This window comes from Colletes latitarsis, chromosome 10 (assembly GCF_051014445.1).
Source record: "Colletes latitarsis isolate SP2378_abdomen chromosome 10, iyColLati1, whole genome shotgun sequence".
Classification (NCBI taxonomy): domain Eukaryota; kingdom Metazoa; phylum Arthropoda; class Insecta; order Hymenoptera; family Colletidae; genus Colletes; species Colletes latitarsis.
In genome coordinates, this window is record NC_135143.1 from 13423744 (window position 1) to 13444102 (window position 20359).

The 20359-nt window shown below is 39.0% G+C and overlaps 1 protein-coding gene across 6 annotated transcripts in view; it reads right to left on the minus strand.

Annotated features, from left to right (window-relative positions):
- The window catches only part of Scalloped (TEA domain transcription factor 1 homolog scalloped), a 200324-nt gene that overhangs the window by 6758 nt on the left and 173207 nt on the right, over window positions 1–20359 (minus strand). For 4 of the 6 annotated variants that reach the window (XM_076775060.1, XM_076775061.1, XM_076775062.1 and 1 more), the window contains 5 exons: window positions 16660–16790; window positions 7226–7381; window positions 5008–5223; window positions 2249–2478; window positions 377–611 (listed from right to left, as the gene is read on the minus strand). In XM_076775060.1, coding sequence (XP_076631175.1) covers window positions 377–611; window positions 2249–2478; window positions 5008–5223; window positions 7226–7381; window positions 16660–16790 — 968 coding nt within the window. Of the gene's footprint in view, window positions 1–376; window positions 612–1087; window positions 1127–1604; window positions 1758–2248; window positions 2479–5007; window positions 5224–7225; window positions 7382–16659; window positions 16791–20359 lie in introns of those variants that run through there. The other 2 variants (XR_013080495.1, XM_076775063.1) reach the window with 2 other exon arrangements.

A 20359-nucleotide genomic window follows, 5' to 3' on the forward strand; every position in this document is an offset into this window, starting at 1 on the left:
CAGCTTACTAATACCAAATGACAACTATAAGAATTTCGATACTTGACACTGTATTTATATTTCCTCGATAATTGATGTATCGATAATTAAATAGATCACGCCGTAATGATTGTTAGGGCAAATACATTAACCGCAAGTTATTTGTAATAGTTCATTTGCGCTTTAATGGTTACTAGAGGATGAGACTATAATGTCTAACGTTTGTAAGTGACTAGGAGATTTGGAAATATTACAAGAATTTCAATCCTGCAAACGAGTACACGATTGCTTGTTTATGCACTTGAGTACATATTCGCTAGTCGAGATGTATGCCCGAGCTATTCATTACCTGCATGGTTGGTAATAATTTACACGCAGAAAATAAATTATATCATACCTGGAGAATGGTGAAATTCTCGAGTACGCTGTTCATCATATACTTCTCCGGCAGGTGCTTCAATTTGTGTATGAAATTGATCATGTACTCGCACATTGGTGAACGGCTAATACGATAGACGAACCTGCCATTTTCGAACCTAGCGTATTCCGTCTCCACTTTCTCCACCACCTGTTTTCCGAAAGAGCAAACTTTGGTCGAACACGTTATCGTCATGTTTTCGTTGCTCTCGTACCTGTTCAAAAATCAGTCGCGTTAGTAACAAAGTTTCAGTTTTTCAAAGAAAAAAAAAATATATATATTTCGGATGAAAGTTACTCTATTCAGAGGGGGATACGTTACGATGGTCGTAACTTTGTTTCTGGTGGGTGTCGAGTCTGAGATCACAAAATCACCTTTGTGCGTTTTGACGAAAACAATTACTATCGTTTAGACGGGCATACGGCTTGTACACAGACGAATCCAGTAATCTATGATACGCAAGATCATTCAAGATCAAGTTTTAGCGAACGTCAAGATTATTTTCGGAACTTTGCTCGAAAAATTCGAGAATTGCGACCTTGATCTTCGACGCAACGATTTACATCGATCCTTGAATGATCGTTCAACTATGTGCTTCGAACTTTGTTGGATATACTCGTCGACACGCTGCCCTTACCTGGATTTTCATATTTTCCAGTATGTTGGACTCTTCTCTGTAAACTTCATTCTCCAAATAACCCCATAAAAAGAAATCCAGAGGAGTTAACCCTAGAACACCAACATCAAAATACAACGTCTTTTCAAATCGCTGTAACTTTTTTAAAACTTCACGGATTTTCGCTTAGTGTGGCTAGTTTTTCCCCCTTGAGTCTACAGATTACGAATGTATGCGTAGAAAGATGATTCGAGTAAATTAAAACGTTTAAATAAATTAAAACGAACATTAACATATGGCGTCATGAAGGAAATGGTAAAAGCTCAAATACGATCGTTGGAAGCGATACACCCATGTTAGTGTTCCAGGGTTAAGTCCGGTGATTTTGGTGGAAATGTAATGGTACTTCTTCTTTATCATTATGTTTCCTTCGTCATTTCTTGTGGCGAAAAAAATTTCGTCAAATGTTTTAGGAACGTATCTTGGAGAAAATCTACTTATAAATGCAGAAATAATACGCGTGGCTATTAAAAGTAATTATCCAATGAAATATTATTTATAATATTTTTTCTAAGAAGATTTTATGCGTACACTTGACGATCAGTTTCTGTCTCCTGTCTGTTCGATCGATGTCTCGTTGCCATTGATCAATCAACCCTTTCTTACATTTTTCCTAACCCTCGCTGATTGGTCCTTATTAAATATTGGCGATTACCAATCGGCGAACTTGGGTTAACTCCAGTTCTAAGGAACAAAACACAAGCAAAACTAAAAGTGTAAAGAGAAGGAACGGTATAATCATGATCCAATATCCTACGAATGCTTGTCGAAACTGTGTCTTCGAATTTTAACGTGGGAGAAAGTTTCGAAAACATTCTCGATATTTACTGAAATTCGACTTTTAGTAACTTTGCATATCATACACCACTGAATTCGCATTTGTATAAGCTGCATATCTAGGTAAATAAATAAATAAATAAATAAGTCATATGTATAAGACATCCCTTTCGAAACAGGGCAACTTTCACCTGAAGTTTCATGAAATATCAGTGGTTTGAGATATAAATATCAAACACATTTCAATTTCAAAAACATGGACCATAATAGATTGTGGCCAATACTGATTCAAGAAATCCACGTGCTATTTTCATGCTACCGATGAATAAATTCTGTTGAGTTTACTTTGGATTTCTGTAGCTAAAACTATCTGAACGTAAAATAAAAAATTTACTTACTGGCTAGTCACACCGTAGAAGGCTCCAGCTTCATCCTGGATGTTCGTATTGAGATCAGCCCAGAATTTAACGAGAAAAAAGGCTGCCTGAGGTCCTTTATCGTACAGTTCCTTCAAGCCACCCTTCTTCTCTGGGAATTTGTCGTATATCTGCCTAACGTCAACAGCCTCCAGTAACGGATCTGCGTAAGTCGCAGATCCTCCTATGTGGACGAACAGGTGTTTGTGGTACTGAAAAACGCAAAGAAAAACATTCGAACGTTCATTACAGTTGAATTAAAACGTATAACGTGACGATAGAGACATTTAACGTTAAACATTAAATACAAAAGGGCAAAATAATTTTCTCTTCGAGCACTGGTGAATACACAACCAATTTTGTTGCATCTAAAAAGGAGTCATATTTTAAGAGTAAACAATATTAGATATAGCTTTTCAATAATCGTTCTACTTTATTTTACTACACGTTGTAAGAGACACCCTTTTCAGTGACTTTTACAAGAGAACTGAACTGCAATCGAACAGAAAAACTGAGAGCTAACGAACTGTGGCGTTGGAGACTAATATCTCTCTTGTGTTTATGCGAGGTCCTATCGCATCTTTGTATAAACAGGAAACCGAATCATACGAGGTAATATAAGCAGCAAGATATAGTATCTCTCTCCATCAGAATAGGAGACCAGTGTTGGAATCCGGGTGGTCAACTCTTTTCGTATTATAAGAGTTTATTTATTTACAATGAACTCACGCCAAACTCAATTATGAAGAATAACGGAATTTGCAATGGACTTCTCTGAGCTCCCCGGGTCCTGTGGTTCGGGGATATACAGGGTATTCGGCCACCCCTGGGAAAAATTTTAATGGGGGATTCTAGAGGCCAAACTAAGACGAAAATCAAGAATACCAATTTATTGATGAAGGCTTTGTTAAACAGTTATTAACGTTTAAAGTTCCGACCGTACTGAATTTTTTTCTCGAAAATGCGCAAGATTTTGGGGGTATATCTATTCACCAAAAATGATTGTAGTTGACCCCCGCAACCGAAAATAATTTTTTCAGAACGATTTGAAATTTTTTTTTTTCGTCGAAAAATTTAGGCACCTACCCCCTGTCGGTTTTTCTTAAAAATTCGTTTTTCATTTTTAATAAATTTGTTTAACGCTGTATGAAAAAATTGTTTAGTACTTTTTTGTAGGTATCCATGAGCTCTAGTTCTCTCCAAAATTTCATTGAGATACATTCATTATTGTAAGAGTTATGGCAGTTTGAATATTGAACCACTTTTATGGGGTTTTTCCCATTTTACGGGGTCAAGGAGCAACTTTTCGAATATTTTTGCGATTTGTACATATTCTCCACCAAAATACGTATAATTTGCTTTTTTAAACATTAAAATCGTCCAATCCGTTCAGAAGTTATGACGTTTTAAAGATTCGCATGAAAATTCGGGCAGACATTTCTGGCCAGAAATTATATTTTCGGTAAGGAATTTTTTTCTCGAAACTGAGTAGGATTTCGAGGGTATGCCTGTTGACCAAAAATGCTTGCAATTGACCCCTGCAACTAAAAATTATTTTTCCAAGACGATTCGAAGGTCTTCTTTTTCACCCAAAACTTTCAGCACTTACGCGAATTTTTTTCTCGAAAGTGGGTAGGATTTCGGAAGTATGTGTATTCACTAAAAATGATTGTAATTGACCCCCGCAACCGAAAATAATTTTTCCAGAACGATTTGAAATTTTTGAATTTAATTGTTAATAACTTTTTAACGAAGCCTCTATCAACAAATTGGTATTGTTGATTTTCGTCTTATTTTGGCCTCTAGAATCCTCTATTAAAATTTTTCCCAGGGGTGGCCGAACACCCTGTATATGTCTTAGCAATAGTAGGGGCGGAAACCCTTAGACCTAGTGACTAAACGGGCCTTGTGACTAACAGACGATAACTTATCGATGTTTGGCCTATTGGTTATCCAACACCAGTATATACCGATTAATATTTGTACTTGGTTTTTAGTAGAAAACCTAACGAACAAATGAGTTCATTCGAATTATTTCTCTCATCTTGAGTTTTTTAACCCTTTGAGCTCTGAATACTCCTGGCCGAAACGGTTCGTAGGGACTATCGCGGCTATCGCTGACCATCGCTGGGGGCGGAATTCTTTTTTGCCACACTGAAGTGACAATTCAAGACGCAAACAGTAATAAATTATAGTGATTCTTTTGCAGAAGGTTAAATAATTAAAGACTGTTATTTTCGAGCATTAAAATTATGTATTATAAACATTAACAATTTAAAACATTAAATATTACAATCAACTAAAAAACTTAATTTGATATTTACAACAGGAATTAATAATTTTTTTGGGAGAGTGGGACGTAAAATGGGATTTCCATTTCGGAAATTCCCGGGGATTTTTATGACCCTAATATTGCCCAACCGCTACTTAAGGAAGGCAAATTACTAACGAGTGCCCCTGTATTAATTTTACACGAAAATAACTGCATATTGATTGAAAAAATCGACAAACGCATATATGCGCCCTTAGTCCAGGCGGATGATTTAGAGAAAACACATAAATGCGGCCTTAGGCTACACGGATGACTTTCGCCAAACGCATATATGCGTCCATAGAGCTCTAAGGGTTAATATTTGTACTTGGTTTTTAGTAGAAAACCTAACGAACAAATGAGTTCATTCGAATTGTCTCTCTCATCTTGAGTTTTTTAAATAAAATTTCGAATCAAAAACAGTACTTACAATATCCTGATCTCTCTGTTGATCCATGTAAGCCGAAAACTCGACGAGTCTGAGCTTGTGGGTTGCAATGGCACGTCCTTCCCAGGGCGGGGGTGGTTGAGCCTGGACCATGTCACCGCTCGAGACCGCCGTCGCTGGTTTCCCGGTGTACGCCGGCTGCGAGAACGGCTTGACATCCTGGGACGTTCCTGGCTGCAGACCCGGCTGCCAAAATTGCTGAAAAGTAGAATATCCGGGTTCTTTTTGCTACCTCGAAACCTCTGGTGAGTCGCGATTCAAAATTTTCAGATTTATTTCTAGAACGAGACGTCCGACAGTCGCTTGGAGGCATTAGTCAGCTTAACCCTCTATGGGCCCGTGTAACTTTCAGGTCGCATGCTAATATATCGACACATTACCCAATAATTTTTTCACGAGATGATACGTCTTAATTATATAATATCTCTGAGATAACCAGTAACAATATTGATGACGGTTGACAGCGCCATCGACCTGAAATATCAAAGCAAATGCCTTGCAAGTTTATATTTAAGAAAAAGATCCGGCCCATAGAGGGTTAATCGATTTCACGTGCAGTTAATCTCATAATAACAACGATAAAAATATCGTGTGCTGTCGGTTTCGTATGATTAAACCGTTTTGAACGCGTTCAGTTGCCGTTTTCGAAGAAAAAGCTAGGCGTCTTCCTATTCGCGGAACAATTTGTCTGTTCGCGTGAAATTTTTAAATCGTGAACATCGAGATTGCGCCAGGAGGAGACCTTATTTTTTCTCCGTGAGCCAGCGAGCCCTCGGGCGAGGAACGATCGTAAACGCTTCAGAGTAAGGCGATAGAAAATAAAACACAAAAGAAAAAAAAAAAACATATGTACATATAAGTGAAGGAAAATAATAGTAGTCGTATTATATGAAGAGAGAAAGACAGTTTGGTAAGCCACAATGACGCCTCGCAACGTATACACGCATATACGTGTGTATGTATGCTTAGATGATACATATGTAAAAAATAGAACGACGGACAAATTGAACAATACACAACAAGGACCCCCAGGGGCGTAGCAGCAGAGAGCGTAGGGGGTAACGTTTTGCGAGGATGGTTAGTGTTTGCTCGCGCAAAGCTTCCACGATTAAGAAAAGAAAAATTGCGAATCGTAGTCGTAGTCGCCCCGAAATGCTGGTTTCTTTTTTTTCTCCGGACGGACAGTATCGTGAATTGCGACGCGAACGAGGAAGAAAGAATCGATAAGTGGAAGAGAGCAGCGATGTAAGATCGAGAAAAAAGCGAGTGCACGCGCTCGCGCCGGAGACAGAGAGAGAGAGAGAGAAAAAGAGAGAGAAAAAGAGAGAGAGAATAAATGACAGAAACGAATCAAAGGGGGAAAAAGCTACCCGTGCACCTTCTGTAACTTATTGCGCCGTTGTCGTTTATTCTCGAAGGAGACGCTTTGTCGAACAGACGACCGCTATTGTGGAGCGAAACACGGGGAGAAATATGTACAAATCTACGTTCGAACAACGTCAAGAAATGAAACGGACTTTCGATTCGACGATACCGGCCGACTCTGAAACGGAGATGCACCGAGCACGTCGTCTCGACGACAAGTATCGCGGATTAGGTGGCAGTTTTGTTAATTACGCGAGACGATACATCACAAAAGCGAAAGATCATCGATCGTTTACGTTTGGAGTATGAGTGAAATGGTTAGGTCAGTCGACAAACCACACGCTCGTGACCGCCATCTTGCAAGCGGATAAAATGGTTATAGGGCGAAGCGGTTAGAAAAAAAAAAAAAAAAAAACAGAATCTTCAAAGAAGCCAAACCCCGAACAGTGTAGCGATTAATGATTAACATCCTTAAGACGACGAGACACCGTTTGTCCATTCCGTTTGACCCTTCAGCGTCTCGATCAAACGGCGCGTGTCCGTGACGCATCGAACGTCGTCGATCACCGGGGGAATGCTTTAATTAATCGCTCGAATTACGGCGGGCACCCTTTAATTAATCCGCGCCTCGATCGAGTAATCTCGTTTCGCGTACATCGCGATAGCAGTTTCACTTCACCGTTCGCGAAAGCAACGCGCACGATCTTTCTCTCTTTTCGCGTTCATAGCACCGTGTCTCGTCGTCTCGCCCCCGAAAGCTCGTGGCTCGTTCGAAAAGAATCGCAGGCCGATAAAAATAAAGTTTCCAAGGGGTTTCCCGTGATTCGGGACTTACCGCTCCGGGATAGGAGACAGGGGTGGAAGCATGAAGGGCAAGGGGTCCCACGAGGGCGGGGGGCATCTTGTTGTGTATCGCACTCCCAGCTGATACTATCTGGGCGCTTGACATGCTCGACATTGTCTGGAGCGCCTTCTCCTTGGCGGCTTGATCCTAACAAATTGTCAAACCGATTACAACGCATTGCCGCGTGACGAGGAACCATCGCAAACACTCTTCAACTCTGTACATCCATAATACAACGTTTACTATCTAATTCTGTGACGACGCTACCCCGTGAGTTGCATCGGCCACGTTCCATAAACCAAGTTCGTACATGTATATATGGGATCATTAGAGATGCTAACTTGTGTCACTTGACACCCGTATGTTCGCAAAGATATCAACGCGATGCAAATTTCAGGTTTGAAGCGACGAGTTTGACAAACGAGTCGATCAGGATATACTAAGATTTTATTACGTTGCATCTAAAAATCTTAGTACAGTAAACCCCCGATTATCCGGCATACTCGGGACTGGGGCAATGCTGGAAAATCAAATATGCCGGATAATTGGACTTTATCTAATTATGAAATGATAAAAACGGGGAATTAGGACACTTTCATGGGTATTTTGTCAGTTTATGGGGTTAAGGAACAACTTTTCCAACATTGTTAGAATTTTTACATATTCATCACTAAAATACGCGTTGTTTGCATTTTTGTAAAATACGTGTTGTTTTGCATAAACATTAAAATCTTCCAATCCGTTCAAAAGTTATGATGTTTTAAACATACGCATGAAATTTCAGGGGAATCAGACAGACATTGTCAGACATTACATTTTCGGTAATGAATTTTTTTCTTGAAACTGCGTAGGATTTCGGGGGTATGTCTATTCACCAAAAATGGTTGTATTTGACCCCAGAACCTAGAAATAATTTTTTTAGAACGGTTCGAAATTTTTTTTTTCGCCGAAAAATTTAAGCACTTACCCCCTGTCGGTTTTTCTTAAAAATTCGTTTTTCATTTTTAATAAATTTGTTTGACGCTGTATGGAAAAATTGTTTAGTACTTTTTTGTAGGTATCCATGAGCTCTAGTTCTCTCCAAAATTTCAATGAGATACATTCACTATTGTAAGAGTTATGGCAGTTTGAATACTGAACCACTTTTATGGGGTTTTTCCCATTTTACAGGGTCAAGGAGCAACTTTTCGAATATTTTTGCGATTTGTACATATTCTCCACCAAAATACGTGTAATTTGCTTTTTTAAACATTAAAATCGTCCAATCCGTTCAGGAGTTATGACATTTTAAAGATTCGCATGAAATTTCAGGGAAGCTTTTCTTGGCCTCACGTTAGATTTTCGGTAAGGAATTTTTTTCTCGAAAGTGCGTAGGATTTCGGGGGTATGTCTATTCGCCAAAAATGATTGCAATCGACCCCCGCAACCGAAAATAATTTTTCCAGAACGATTTGAAATTCTTTTTTTTCGCCGAAACGTAGGCACCTACCCTGTCGATTCTTCTTAAAAATTCGGTTTTGATTTTTAATAAACACAACTGTGGGCAATGTAGTAATACAATTTATTAATAAAAAATAAAGTACTTAAAATCTCTATGCTGATCGACTCGTTTAGCAAAAGCGTTTCTTTGTATTATGTTTGGTGTTCGTTTGAAAATTTTACTTTTAAGCGTCGGTATTGAGTGTAGAAGCTCTAATATGCAAACAATTCGAGGAACCTTTATACCGAAAGTTAATTTCCGCGAAAGAACCCTTATTCTCTATACTGTGATCACTTTAAAGAGTTTTGCCCTTGATAGAGACTTTTAAGAACGATCTCCAGTGGGCGTCAAACTTCATGATACTTGCTCGCGCTAGTACAGATAGACGAAAACCACCAGAGAAGAAACCGTTATCCAAGGGTCGCAGGATCGTCCGCCATTGAGTGCTACGCGGTACAAATCACGGCAGTAAACACGCATGAGTTGTCAACTGGGTAACCGATACACCAAGATGTGTTATCCTACGTTGCATTTATCAGTTTCAAATGCGAGAAACACTTCAATCACCGCTGTCAGTGTTTTCCAAAAAAATGGACCCGATCCATCGTCGAAGCTTAATTTTTCGTGTTTTTAATCTACTGGGGCAGAAAGTTTGAAAACTAGTACTCCAATATCGTGTTATTAAAAGGTTGCAATCATTTAAGTTTGTGTATCGATTCTCGTATTCCGATCTGTGCAATATTGCATGTTACAGTACATTTCTCAGATTAAAAGTATAATGTAAAATTTTGGTGTATCGATTACCGATTATTGGCAACACACTCGTCCCTGTAAATGTACATGGCGAATAATTTTCTATGCATCTGCAAGCTTGAATAAGTTTCCTGCTATTCGATGTACACTCAGTACAAACAATTCATACTAATGCAGACTGGTGGCTTCTTTCATTCGAGAAGGGTTGCAAGAGTTCTTGACAGTCGAGGGACAAATGGCCAAGTTTACCCCTAATTTTGTTCGACATAGCACATCATAGTGATGTGCTAGTAGATTTTAATATTCCAAGACGTTATAGTTGCACGAATCGGTATAAAATAAATCTGCTCTGTCAATAGTTCATGCTACGTAAAATCTGAAATAGATTTTACAAGTATCCAGAGATCACACTATTATTTATAAAATAATGGTAAGTATAATAGCAATACGTAATATGTTTACAAAATACAATAGAGTGTGCAGTATAATATGTGTAAAATATATTAAATTGATAAAGCGTTACTCTTTCGTAGCGATTCACGAGTTGTTTATAGATTAGATGTTTTGAACGATAAGAAGAGGTCCGTCACACAAACGGCGACATAATGATGCAGTTGTTTAATGCCTTCACGCACGAAATTGAACACGACTAGCATGCAGAGGAATAGCTCGAAGTTGATCATTTGTTTCTAAGCTGGCAACAATCCGTATGGTTCGTAATCAGTGTACACCGTACTACGCAAAACTCATTTCAAACATTTAACGCTATCGCTGGCGACGATCGCCAGCGTGCAAACGCAATGAAAATCTCTAAACTGCCCGTCAGTTTGAAACTTTTGAAGTTAAACGTATTATAAATATCGAAACGGTGTCGCTATTATCACAGTCACGTGTTTAATTTTATTTATCTACGTTGGCGTAACAATGTGAATATTAGACGCGGAATCAGTGTATACCGGCTTCGTTATCTACGGATACCTTTGCAAACTAGTTTAGAATTGTTTGAACTTGTCTATCAGTGAACGAGCCATTTCTAAGAGTATAGCGTTGAACAGTCTAATACGAACGATATTAAATAATAATATTATACTCAAATATAAATCATAACAAAATTTTTTGCTAGTTTTTAGACTGCAATTTGTAGCTGATTAATTTTTGTTCGGTACATTGTTACGCGAAACGCCCTGTATATGTCAGAAATTATTCGATTAGGCATTTCGTGTCATTAACAAAAATTCTCTTCGATCTTCGAAGTAGCGTTCTTAAGAATTATTCCACGAACACTATCATTTTAATGTAAGAAACAACGTATGGAAATGGCTACGAAAAGACGCAGGCAGGTAATAATATATTGAGATAGAGACGAGATGAAAATGTCTAAAACGATCAACTATTTAATTTTCCATTGTCATTCGGACTGCACCGTGCAGATAAAATTAAATCGATAAGCGATTTCTCGTGGTTGCATAATTTCTTCATTTGCCGATACAGAATCCCTCACCCTATCGCTGTTTTAGCATGACCGTGGTTTGATGTCATCGATCGCTATCGAGAAACGGCAATGCAGTTGATTGCAGAAACAAGCCTGGTTTTCGGACGCGAAATTCGTGGGAATTTTGCGCTTTTATCGGAAAGCCGTCGTTTTAATCAGCGGCTCCAGGCCAAAAATCGCTGACGAGGCGGACGAGATGTTCGTTCACGTGATATCCGGGAAATTGGCGTGTTCCCCGCCCCCTCGCGCTCCCCGCCCACGGTACAGGGCTTTTCAATTTCGTTCATAAATCCGTAATAGAAGAGCCATTACAAGCTCCACCGTTCGGAATGAAGCGTGCTGCGTAACAATGCCAACTGTAAAGGGTTCTGGTGGCTCTGTGCATCGAAAAACTTCTGAACTTTTTCCTATCGACCGTTCTTCCCGCCTTCCATCCCGTAAAAGAAAATATCACTTTCGATCGCGGAACAACAATTACGTCCTTGTTCTTCCTTTTTCTATTATTAAAATTATTTAATATTTTAAAAAATTATTATGCGTGATTGGGTTCGAAACTCGATGGCCTGGATAATTTGTTCCAGCTCTAAAAGCTAGTGGAACTTTTGTTCAGAAATAACGTTAACGACAATATTCGATCGGCGTTCAAGTAAAATTGATAGCAACGTTAAGGATAATTATTGAATCATTCTCGTAGTATAATTAGCGAATGACTAACGTATCTTCGTTATAGTCTTATGCTTGTAAATGATACGTTATCGAATAAAGACGATACCGTGGGTGTCGTATTTCGAATTTGCATTGCCGTATGCGAGACCACTAATCACTTTATTGCGACTAACGGACAAGTTCCGAGAAGTATTTGCACACAAATGTGGCGTGTAATGCGAAATCTTTCGTCGAAATGGAAGCCAATTGCAGACACGGTCGAATCACGATCCCGAAAGAAAAATCATCGTGACTGAATCGATATCAATACTTTTAAATTAAATAATTCACTTAGCTTTAGATCCTAATCACGAACCAAAATATTTTAGATTATTTTTATTAACAGAAGTACCTTTATCAAAACATTTTTCTTCGTTAGACACATTACGATTTCAATAACGTAAAAATAGTTCTAACAAAATTGTATTTCAAAGTCAAATTGGTACCGAAGCGTTGCACACGCACGGTATACGAGCGAACGAGAAGCGTTAGATTTCATTTTTACGCGGTGTGATTTGTTAAAAGAAACACGGACAAGGGGAATTCTAGAATTAAAAAAAAAAAAAAACGATTATCCGCGAAGTCGACGGTGTACGCGAAAAAATCAATTCAATTCCGCGGGACCTCTGTTATTCGCCGTGCAGCAGTGAACGCGGTAAATCTGCAGTAGAAAATCAATTCGGTTAATTGAGAGGGAGGTAGTACCGCATGCTTTTCCTTTTTTTCCAACCCGCGTTTTTTTTTTCTTTTTTTCTTTTTTTTTTTTTTTTTTTTTTAATTTCCGCGTCTCTCGTTTTCTCTATCTTGCTCGGTATCGCTGTCCCTGTCCACGGCCCCTCATCGCGCAAATACACGCGAGGAATGCAGGATTGGGCGGGTAACGGGCTGGACATGTTTATCGACATTCTGAAACGCCGCTCGGCCGTTTTTGGGTATCGTCAGTTATCGGGGGATACGTTTACACCGCAACAATCAATTACACCGTAACGCTCGCCGGAATTATTTTCGAAATAGATTGCGCGAGAGCCGATCTCCGAAGAATGCGACCTCGAGAAAAATGTTACGGCGTTTCGATTAACCCCCTCGTTACGCGGGACAAAAACACGCGCAAACGTCGCTCGTAATTACTCGAAAGATACTATCCCGTGTCTTCGTTCTTGTAGCGATCGAAAGAAACCTGGTCGCTGGTACGTTTTTGTCAAAGTAGCGTAGGAGAATCCGGTTAAACGGTTACTTCCCTAAAGATAGTTCATTTTCAAATACACGTTCGAATTTTATACAAATTAGTAAACGTCTCGTCGTTGAGCTTCCTTGATTTTTCATTAGAGTGTTCTTCAACAAACGTCGTCCGATCTTTTAATGAGAAAAAAAAGAAATCTAAACTCTGAATCGCGAATATGATATATTTGTTGTCCATTTGAATTTAAAAATTATGTAAAAGTCGAAGAAAGGATCCATCTTGTATGTAAAACAGTAAATACGTTTTTAATAGCAAGTCGAATGCATTTTTCGAATCGATCGTCAGCAGAATTAGGAGTGGGGGACGTTCCAAGCGAATTGTAGGGGTTGTTTTTTTCACAGGGTGCCGCGAATATGATATATTTGCTGTCCATTTGAATTTACAAAATTATTTAAGAGTCGAAGAAAGGATGTATGTAAAACAACAACTACGTTTCAATTGTGAGTCGAATGCATTTTTCGAATCGATCGCCAGCAGAATTAGGAGTGGGGGATGTTCCAAGCGAGTCGTAGGGGTTGTTTTTTTTCGCAGGGCGCCGCGCTAAAGTTTTGATACGACGCCTGTGAAAAATTACGGCCACAGTACGGTTCGCCGCGAATGGTCTTTAATGGGTAGGAGCCGTGCAGAAATTAAATAAGGCGCGACCACAGGAAACGTAAACAGCGTGCCTAAAAATTCTTTTGCCGCGGAATAAATCGCGGATTTGCCGGCGTAAGCAGGCCCCCCCGTGCGGTCCTCTCTCCACGTGGAAACCCAGAGGCCAGAAAATTACGTCACACTGGACTGTCCGTAGACCGGCTGGTTCTCTGAATAATGCTCACGGTATGCGGCCACTGCAGTACCAGATGCAGTCGCTGGAACTGCAGTCGCCGATTCACCTAAAGGCGCGGTTCTTTCCGTGAAATAACGAGGGGTGCGTGTTATTATGTTTCCTTCGACGTCCATCGCGATCTAACCGGTTGTTTATCGATAAAACTCGATGGAGTCGCAAGGGGTGTGTGTAGCGTTAACCAGGGACTCGTGTTTTGCACGTAAGCGAAAATCCAATCGAAAATGTAGAGAAAAGTTTCTTTGTACGAGGGTTCGTTGTCGAAAGAATCGAGTTTGAAAAGTCTTAGTGGAACACGTTCATGTTTAAGAGGTGAAACTATCCTTCGAAGTTGTGGAGGCCGGAAATGCATTTAATCGACTAAAAAAAAAAATCGATAGGAATATTGTCTAATTTTCCATTTTCTGGGAATATATCGATTAAGGTGTTTTTAAACTCGTCTGTTTTCGCTTTCTATTTTCACTCTAATAATAAGTTATTTTTTTGTTCGCGTATGAGATCGATGATTTACTTTGCAACCCCGTACTGATTTTTATCGTCTCGAAGTTTGTGGTAAAAATTGTAAATAAACGTGCATAACGCGTCAACACCGGCTACGGAAAATATACTTAAATCATTTAGTACACACGCTCGCATTGTTTGTTTTTATTTCCCGATTCAGGCTAGTCCGGTGCCTGGCGCAAATAAAATGCACCCTCGTTTCCTATCTTCCACCATTTCGGGCTCGTATCGGCGAATGGAAGCAGCGAATGCACAGTGCTGTGATTTATTAACAGGTGCGCAATTGTTCCCAAATCGCTTTAATAATTCAGCTGTTGATTAAACGAGTCGGGTTCATTTTTACGCGTGATTTATTCCGTTACAAACTACCCTGCGTCGCTCCTGATCGAACGAATTCTCTATTGACGATTAATTTCTGCGCAATTCGAATTCACCGGGAACGAAATTGAATAAAAAAAAGAGCAATGCATAAAAAAATACAATGAATACGTACAAAATGAAAAAATATATCGTGTCTCTTGGTAAACTCGATTTTATGTTATTTAATCTATCGATATCTACGTTCGTTTCTCCACGAGTGTAAAAATACATTTCAAGTAACTTTTTGTAATTTTGATAACGTTGACTGGCATGAAGTTTGAGGCCTTATGAGGCATCCGTGAAATGAAATGCAGTTTTATGATGGATTTTCCTTTTATAATTGATAGTTGATAGTTTTATTCGCCTTTGATATTAATATATGGTAATCTAGTTTAATATGGGCACTGTAGGGAATATAGCCATTGTTGTTTAAATGCATTAAATATTGAGATGGATAATATTTACGTGTTTGTTATAACCGTTTCTTTAAAACAATGTCTTTCGAGAGAATAGTAATGCAAGCATATTTTGCTTTGTTTCTTACACATAGTGTGGTCATACTCTTCTATGACGAACTTGTATTGTAGTGCACATGTATTGCAATACTTTTACAGTAGGTATACGTGTAAACTGGGTTAAATTGCGCGGAATACAGAATAAGGTACCATGATGAATGTGTTTAATGTGATGAACCATACATATATGCCTTAAACGTGATAGTAATCTATAAAAAGCAGATATATATATATTAATAGATAAATAGTAAATGAATGACGACAGTTCAATTTATTTCATGTTTTCAATACAATACACTTAAATCCATACATCCTATATTCCACGCACAAATGCCCATATTACCCCTTAGATTCTACTATATTTCTTCCAATAAAAAACTGTGTTTGCGGTTACAAGTGTCTAAAAAGCTACATATAATCTTTCAACGCACTAAAACTTATTTACAATATGCAAACAAAAATATTGCACTTCCGTTACTTTTGTTTATTTTGAAAAGTAATCTTTACTTTGCCCACATTACACCCCCTGTTCCATTATTTATTTTCCCCCGACATTTGATTTTGCATATACAGGATGTTCAGCCACCCATGGGAAAAATTTTAATGAGAGATTCTAGAGGCCAAAATAAGACGAAAATCAAGAATACCAATTTGTTGATTAAGGATTCGTTAAAAAGTTATTAACGTTTGAAGTTCCGCCTGTACTGAATTTTTTTCTCGAAAATGCGTAAGATTTCGGGGGTATGCCTATTCACCAAAAATGATTGTAATTGACCCCCGCAATCGAAAATAATTTTTTTAGAACGATTTGAAATTTTTCTTTCCCGTCGAAAAATTTCAGCACATACACGATTTTTTTCTCGAAAGTGGATAGGATTTCGGAGGTATGTGTATTCACCAAAAATGTTTGTAATTGACCCCCGCAATCGAGAATAACTTTTCCAAAACGATTTGAAATTCTTTTTTTCCATCGAAAAATTTCAGCACATACACGATTTTTTTTCTCGAAAGTGGATAGGATTTCGGAGGTATGTGTATTCACCAAAAATGATTGTAATTGACCCCCCCCCCCCCCCAACCGAAAATAATTTTTCCAGAACGATTTGAAATTTTTGAATTTAATTGTTAATAACTTTTTAACGAAGCCTCCATCAACAAATTGGTATTCTTGATTTTCGTCTTATTTTGGCCTCTTGAATCTCCCATTAAAATTTTTTCCAGGGGTAGTCGAACACCCTGTATATGCTCGTTCTTGGCCTTTCTCGTATCAAAATAAACGATTAAAAACGTAAAATATAATTCATCAAACGACTTAAGCGCTCCGATCGACCCAGAAATCGTTGTCAATGCCAATCAATGGGTTACTCGCGTCGATACTAAACGGAAATATTCCTCTGTTTAAAATATAATTGCTTAAACTTCTAAAGCAAGGCGTCAGCCGTTCAGACGTTGTTACAAAATTATATTCAGACTTGAAAATTCATACGCAAACAAAGGAAAATGCGAATGTTCAACTACGGAAAACGAGCGAAAGATCTTTGGATATTCACCACTTTGAGTTTCGCCTGGACTTCACGTAGTCTTCTCCTAGCAAGGACTTGTATGTGCGAAGAGACCTGCTTTCGCGTTCTCGTCTTGCCTGTTCTCAGTTTGATGTAGCGGGCAATCAGCTCGTTGCGGCCTGCAACATAAAACAATACATTAAGTTTATAGGCAACGATTCTTCTTTCATCATTGTCCAAAACTTTTACGGATCCATCCCACAATTTCGTGAAATGGATCAAAGTATTCGAAAACGGTCATAAACTAAAAAAGAGAGTTTAAAGAATATTTTATAGTGGAAGTGGAGATATTCAGTTAATAAATAAAAAAAAAAATTAATTCTAACATAAGGATGTCCCAATTTTATTCTCGAGTTATTCTAGATCAAAGACTGTTAGTTTCCTTCTGTAAGATTAATTTGCAAACTCTATTTCTGGATTTCTTTTACTTGTAAAAGCTTCTTTATACAAAATATTCTATAAAATCGGTCGATTACACTACGGTTTGTTAGTGAAATCAATCTGTGTGTAAACGCGAAGGTCAAAGATCGTTCAGAAATGTTGGTGAGCTTTCGCAGAACCGAACGTTCGTGTCTGGCGCGCTTTAAAGTCTGCTCAGACTCTTCATTTTCGTAGCACTCCGTGTTTCTTATTCTTTCGGCTAAGTGTCCTAATAAATTGCACGCCTCTAAATGTAAACGAAAGCAAACAAGTGATATAGCCGTTGCAGAGAATCTTTTCCCGGGGACAATATTCAAGAGCTTGCATGAGAATTCCAATATCGTTGGAATCCTATAAAACTTTGACTACTTGACTAGAAGCAGACCGATCGGGCGCAAATAAACTCTCGACATCGTTGTAAATAGGTCTCGAGCGTTTCTGAGAAGGAACTGATAAATCATTTTAAATTAAACGCTCGTGTATTCTTGATCTTCATTCAGTAAAGATGGATTCCTTCCCTCACGGTGGGATTCCATATCGCAATTCTCAAGTTTTAATGCACTCTTTGACAACGAAAGGGATCCAAATAACGAAAATAATAATATACAAAGTATACAGTCAATAGTTTTCTGTTTTATAAAGTGTTAAAATCAAAGTTCTTCGAACTTAAAATTTAGACACTGAGTATATGAAAGAGAATGCTAAGACGTGGAATAAGCAAAACAGAATGTTATTTATCAATTATTTCTATATTTCCCGCGGATAAACAGGGCTGCAAATTTAAAAAACAATGACGCCCATGATTGAATTTGTCTCGTTTCTTTGGAAGAGTTCTATTCATCCGCGAGTGAACAGTAGCTTTCTTCAATAGTCTCCACCTTCCAAATGTGAATGGTGCGCGTCTTTCCATGGAACGTGGCAATTAAAGACAACAAAGCCTTTTCTCCGGTGAATTCTGTTCAGCGTGAAAGGTGCACGAACCTCACTTGGGTTAATAGCTTTGTGCAACATTGTTACGGGATACACGGGTGCGTGAATTGAACCGACCGAAGGGTTGAAAAATTACACCATGGCCATAGGTAGCTCGGATGGGACGGTAACGAGCGCGATAAATTGAAATCAGTCAAAGCGAGGCTGCAACCAAGAAAGCGAAAAACGGCGTAAGGAAGAAAAAAAAAAGAAAAATACAAAAAGAAAGAACAAAAAAACGAAAAATACAGGGAAGCGTGCAACCGGTGAAAAGAAAGACGATGGAAACGAAAATGCTTCTGCTCGTCGCGGTTGCGTCGATATGAAATACAAGCGGCACGAGAAAACCGAGCTGAATTTCACGGGGTTGGACGGGGAATGGCGGCGGAGAGGGGGTGAAAAGTGTGAATGCACGTGAACTCGAATTAATTCGAGCGCATGGTGCATTCAGTTTTCGAGAGCCGATGAAAAACGCGTGCGAGGCTCTTCGCCCGACAATGAGTGCCGCTCTATTTGCACGCTTGGCCGATTTTTTATTTAACAACGCGAACCAAACGAACATCATTTGTCTCTGTTCTCTTTTTTTTTTTTATGACAGAAATCGACGACCGTCCGAATTGAGCGGTGCTTTTCACCGTTCTCAGAATATACAATGACATTATTGCAGCCCATCGGGCCGTGCGAAATCCTGAAAAAATTCACCGCCCCTCCCACGCCGAAGCTACTGCCCATAATCTCGCGATCGAACAATTCCACGCATTCTCGCGCGAGATTTAATCGACGATTAACAATTGTCGACGATTCGACAATTTTTACGACGACGCAAAATGAAAACAAACGAAAAATGTTTCATCTTTTGTTTTCGTCTGCTTTGTGACTGTGCTTGGTCGCACATTATTTCTTATTACGTTATCAAGTGACAATCTTTAGCAAAGAATAGCCACATTTAATTTGGGAGTATTTAAAAATCTTTTTAAATTTTAATTTGAATATTATTAAAATTGTATTGTTAAAATCTGGGCGTTGTTCTCTCTATTGTTCCCTCGTTATTCGAATGGAAAAATTCTATTTTACGGGCACAAATGCCTTTTTGACCAAACCGTATATCGATATGGTGTGATTCTAGTTATCGTACGGTGAACGTTATTTCAATTACGACACGTTTGATGTCGTCTGGCGTCGGTTTTACGGGCGCGGCCGTAAAGTCTTAACGGCTGTGAAATCTAAGCAACGATAAGATGCCACATAGAAAACCATTTACTCGATTCAATCGGTTGGAAATCAATTCGTCGTCGAACAAGGACCTCCCCTCCGTTCCTCTTCTCCCTTTTCTCTTGTTTTATTCCTGCCTCTTAGATTATACTCGCGATTAACATATCGCTTGTCATTTCCCGTCGGATTGTCTCTGAGATTGCCTCAGGTATCGGCGTATCTCGGTCGTTGAAATCTGTCGAATCTCGCGAATCTTATTTCGATACGAAGTATTTAATTTCGTCAAAATTAAAAACATATATTTGACTCAAAGAAACTTACTTACTATTCTCAATTTCTTTGAGAATGCAAAACAAACAGACCTCCAAGAGTTTCGACAGTTTGCTTAACGAAAGGACTTCCGAATTTTCCTTAATTATTTACTTTAATGTAATTGAGATCGATCAATTAACCCAATTTCTGTTTACCATATACATTATTTTTTTTGTATGAAACTTGAAGCTGATAAAATCTAATTTCCACAAGGTTCTTAAGTGTCCCAGATGTCGGAGGCGTCGTCCTAATGTTAGTATCTGGGTTAGTCGAAGTCTTTGGTCACGTTGACGATTCGTCGCAGCGAATTCGAAGATCCTCGAGACTTTTCGGACAAGCGTGGGTGGTTGCAAGCGAATGGTTCGCTGCACGGTGGTGAAATAGACGGGGGGAAAGCAGACACAGTGAGAGATAGAACGAGGATGAGAGGTGTGGAGGTAAAGGGCGGGGGTACGGAGAACTCTGAAGCATCGGGAGGAAAATATTCGAGATTCCAGGCGAACCGCGTGATGACTCAATTTCGCAAAGACCGTTAAATGGCCCGCTATGAACCATGCGCCGGTACTGGTCGCGTTCCTTCTCTGTTTTTGAAGACCAAACATTCTTCGGAGGGGGTTGCTTGTGTCTACTTAGATCAGCGTGGAAAAGACCGTTACGAAGAATCTATTCTCGGTTCATTTGCCTTTTCTTATTTGCAACGAGACATTCCGGTCCGTGACTCGCTTCATTCAAATCCTCCTCGCCGAACGATTAACGCGATATAAAATAATCAGTG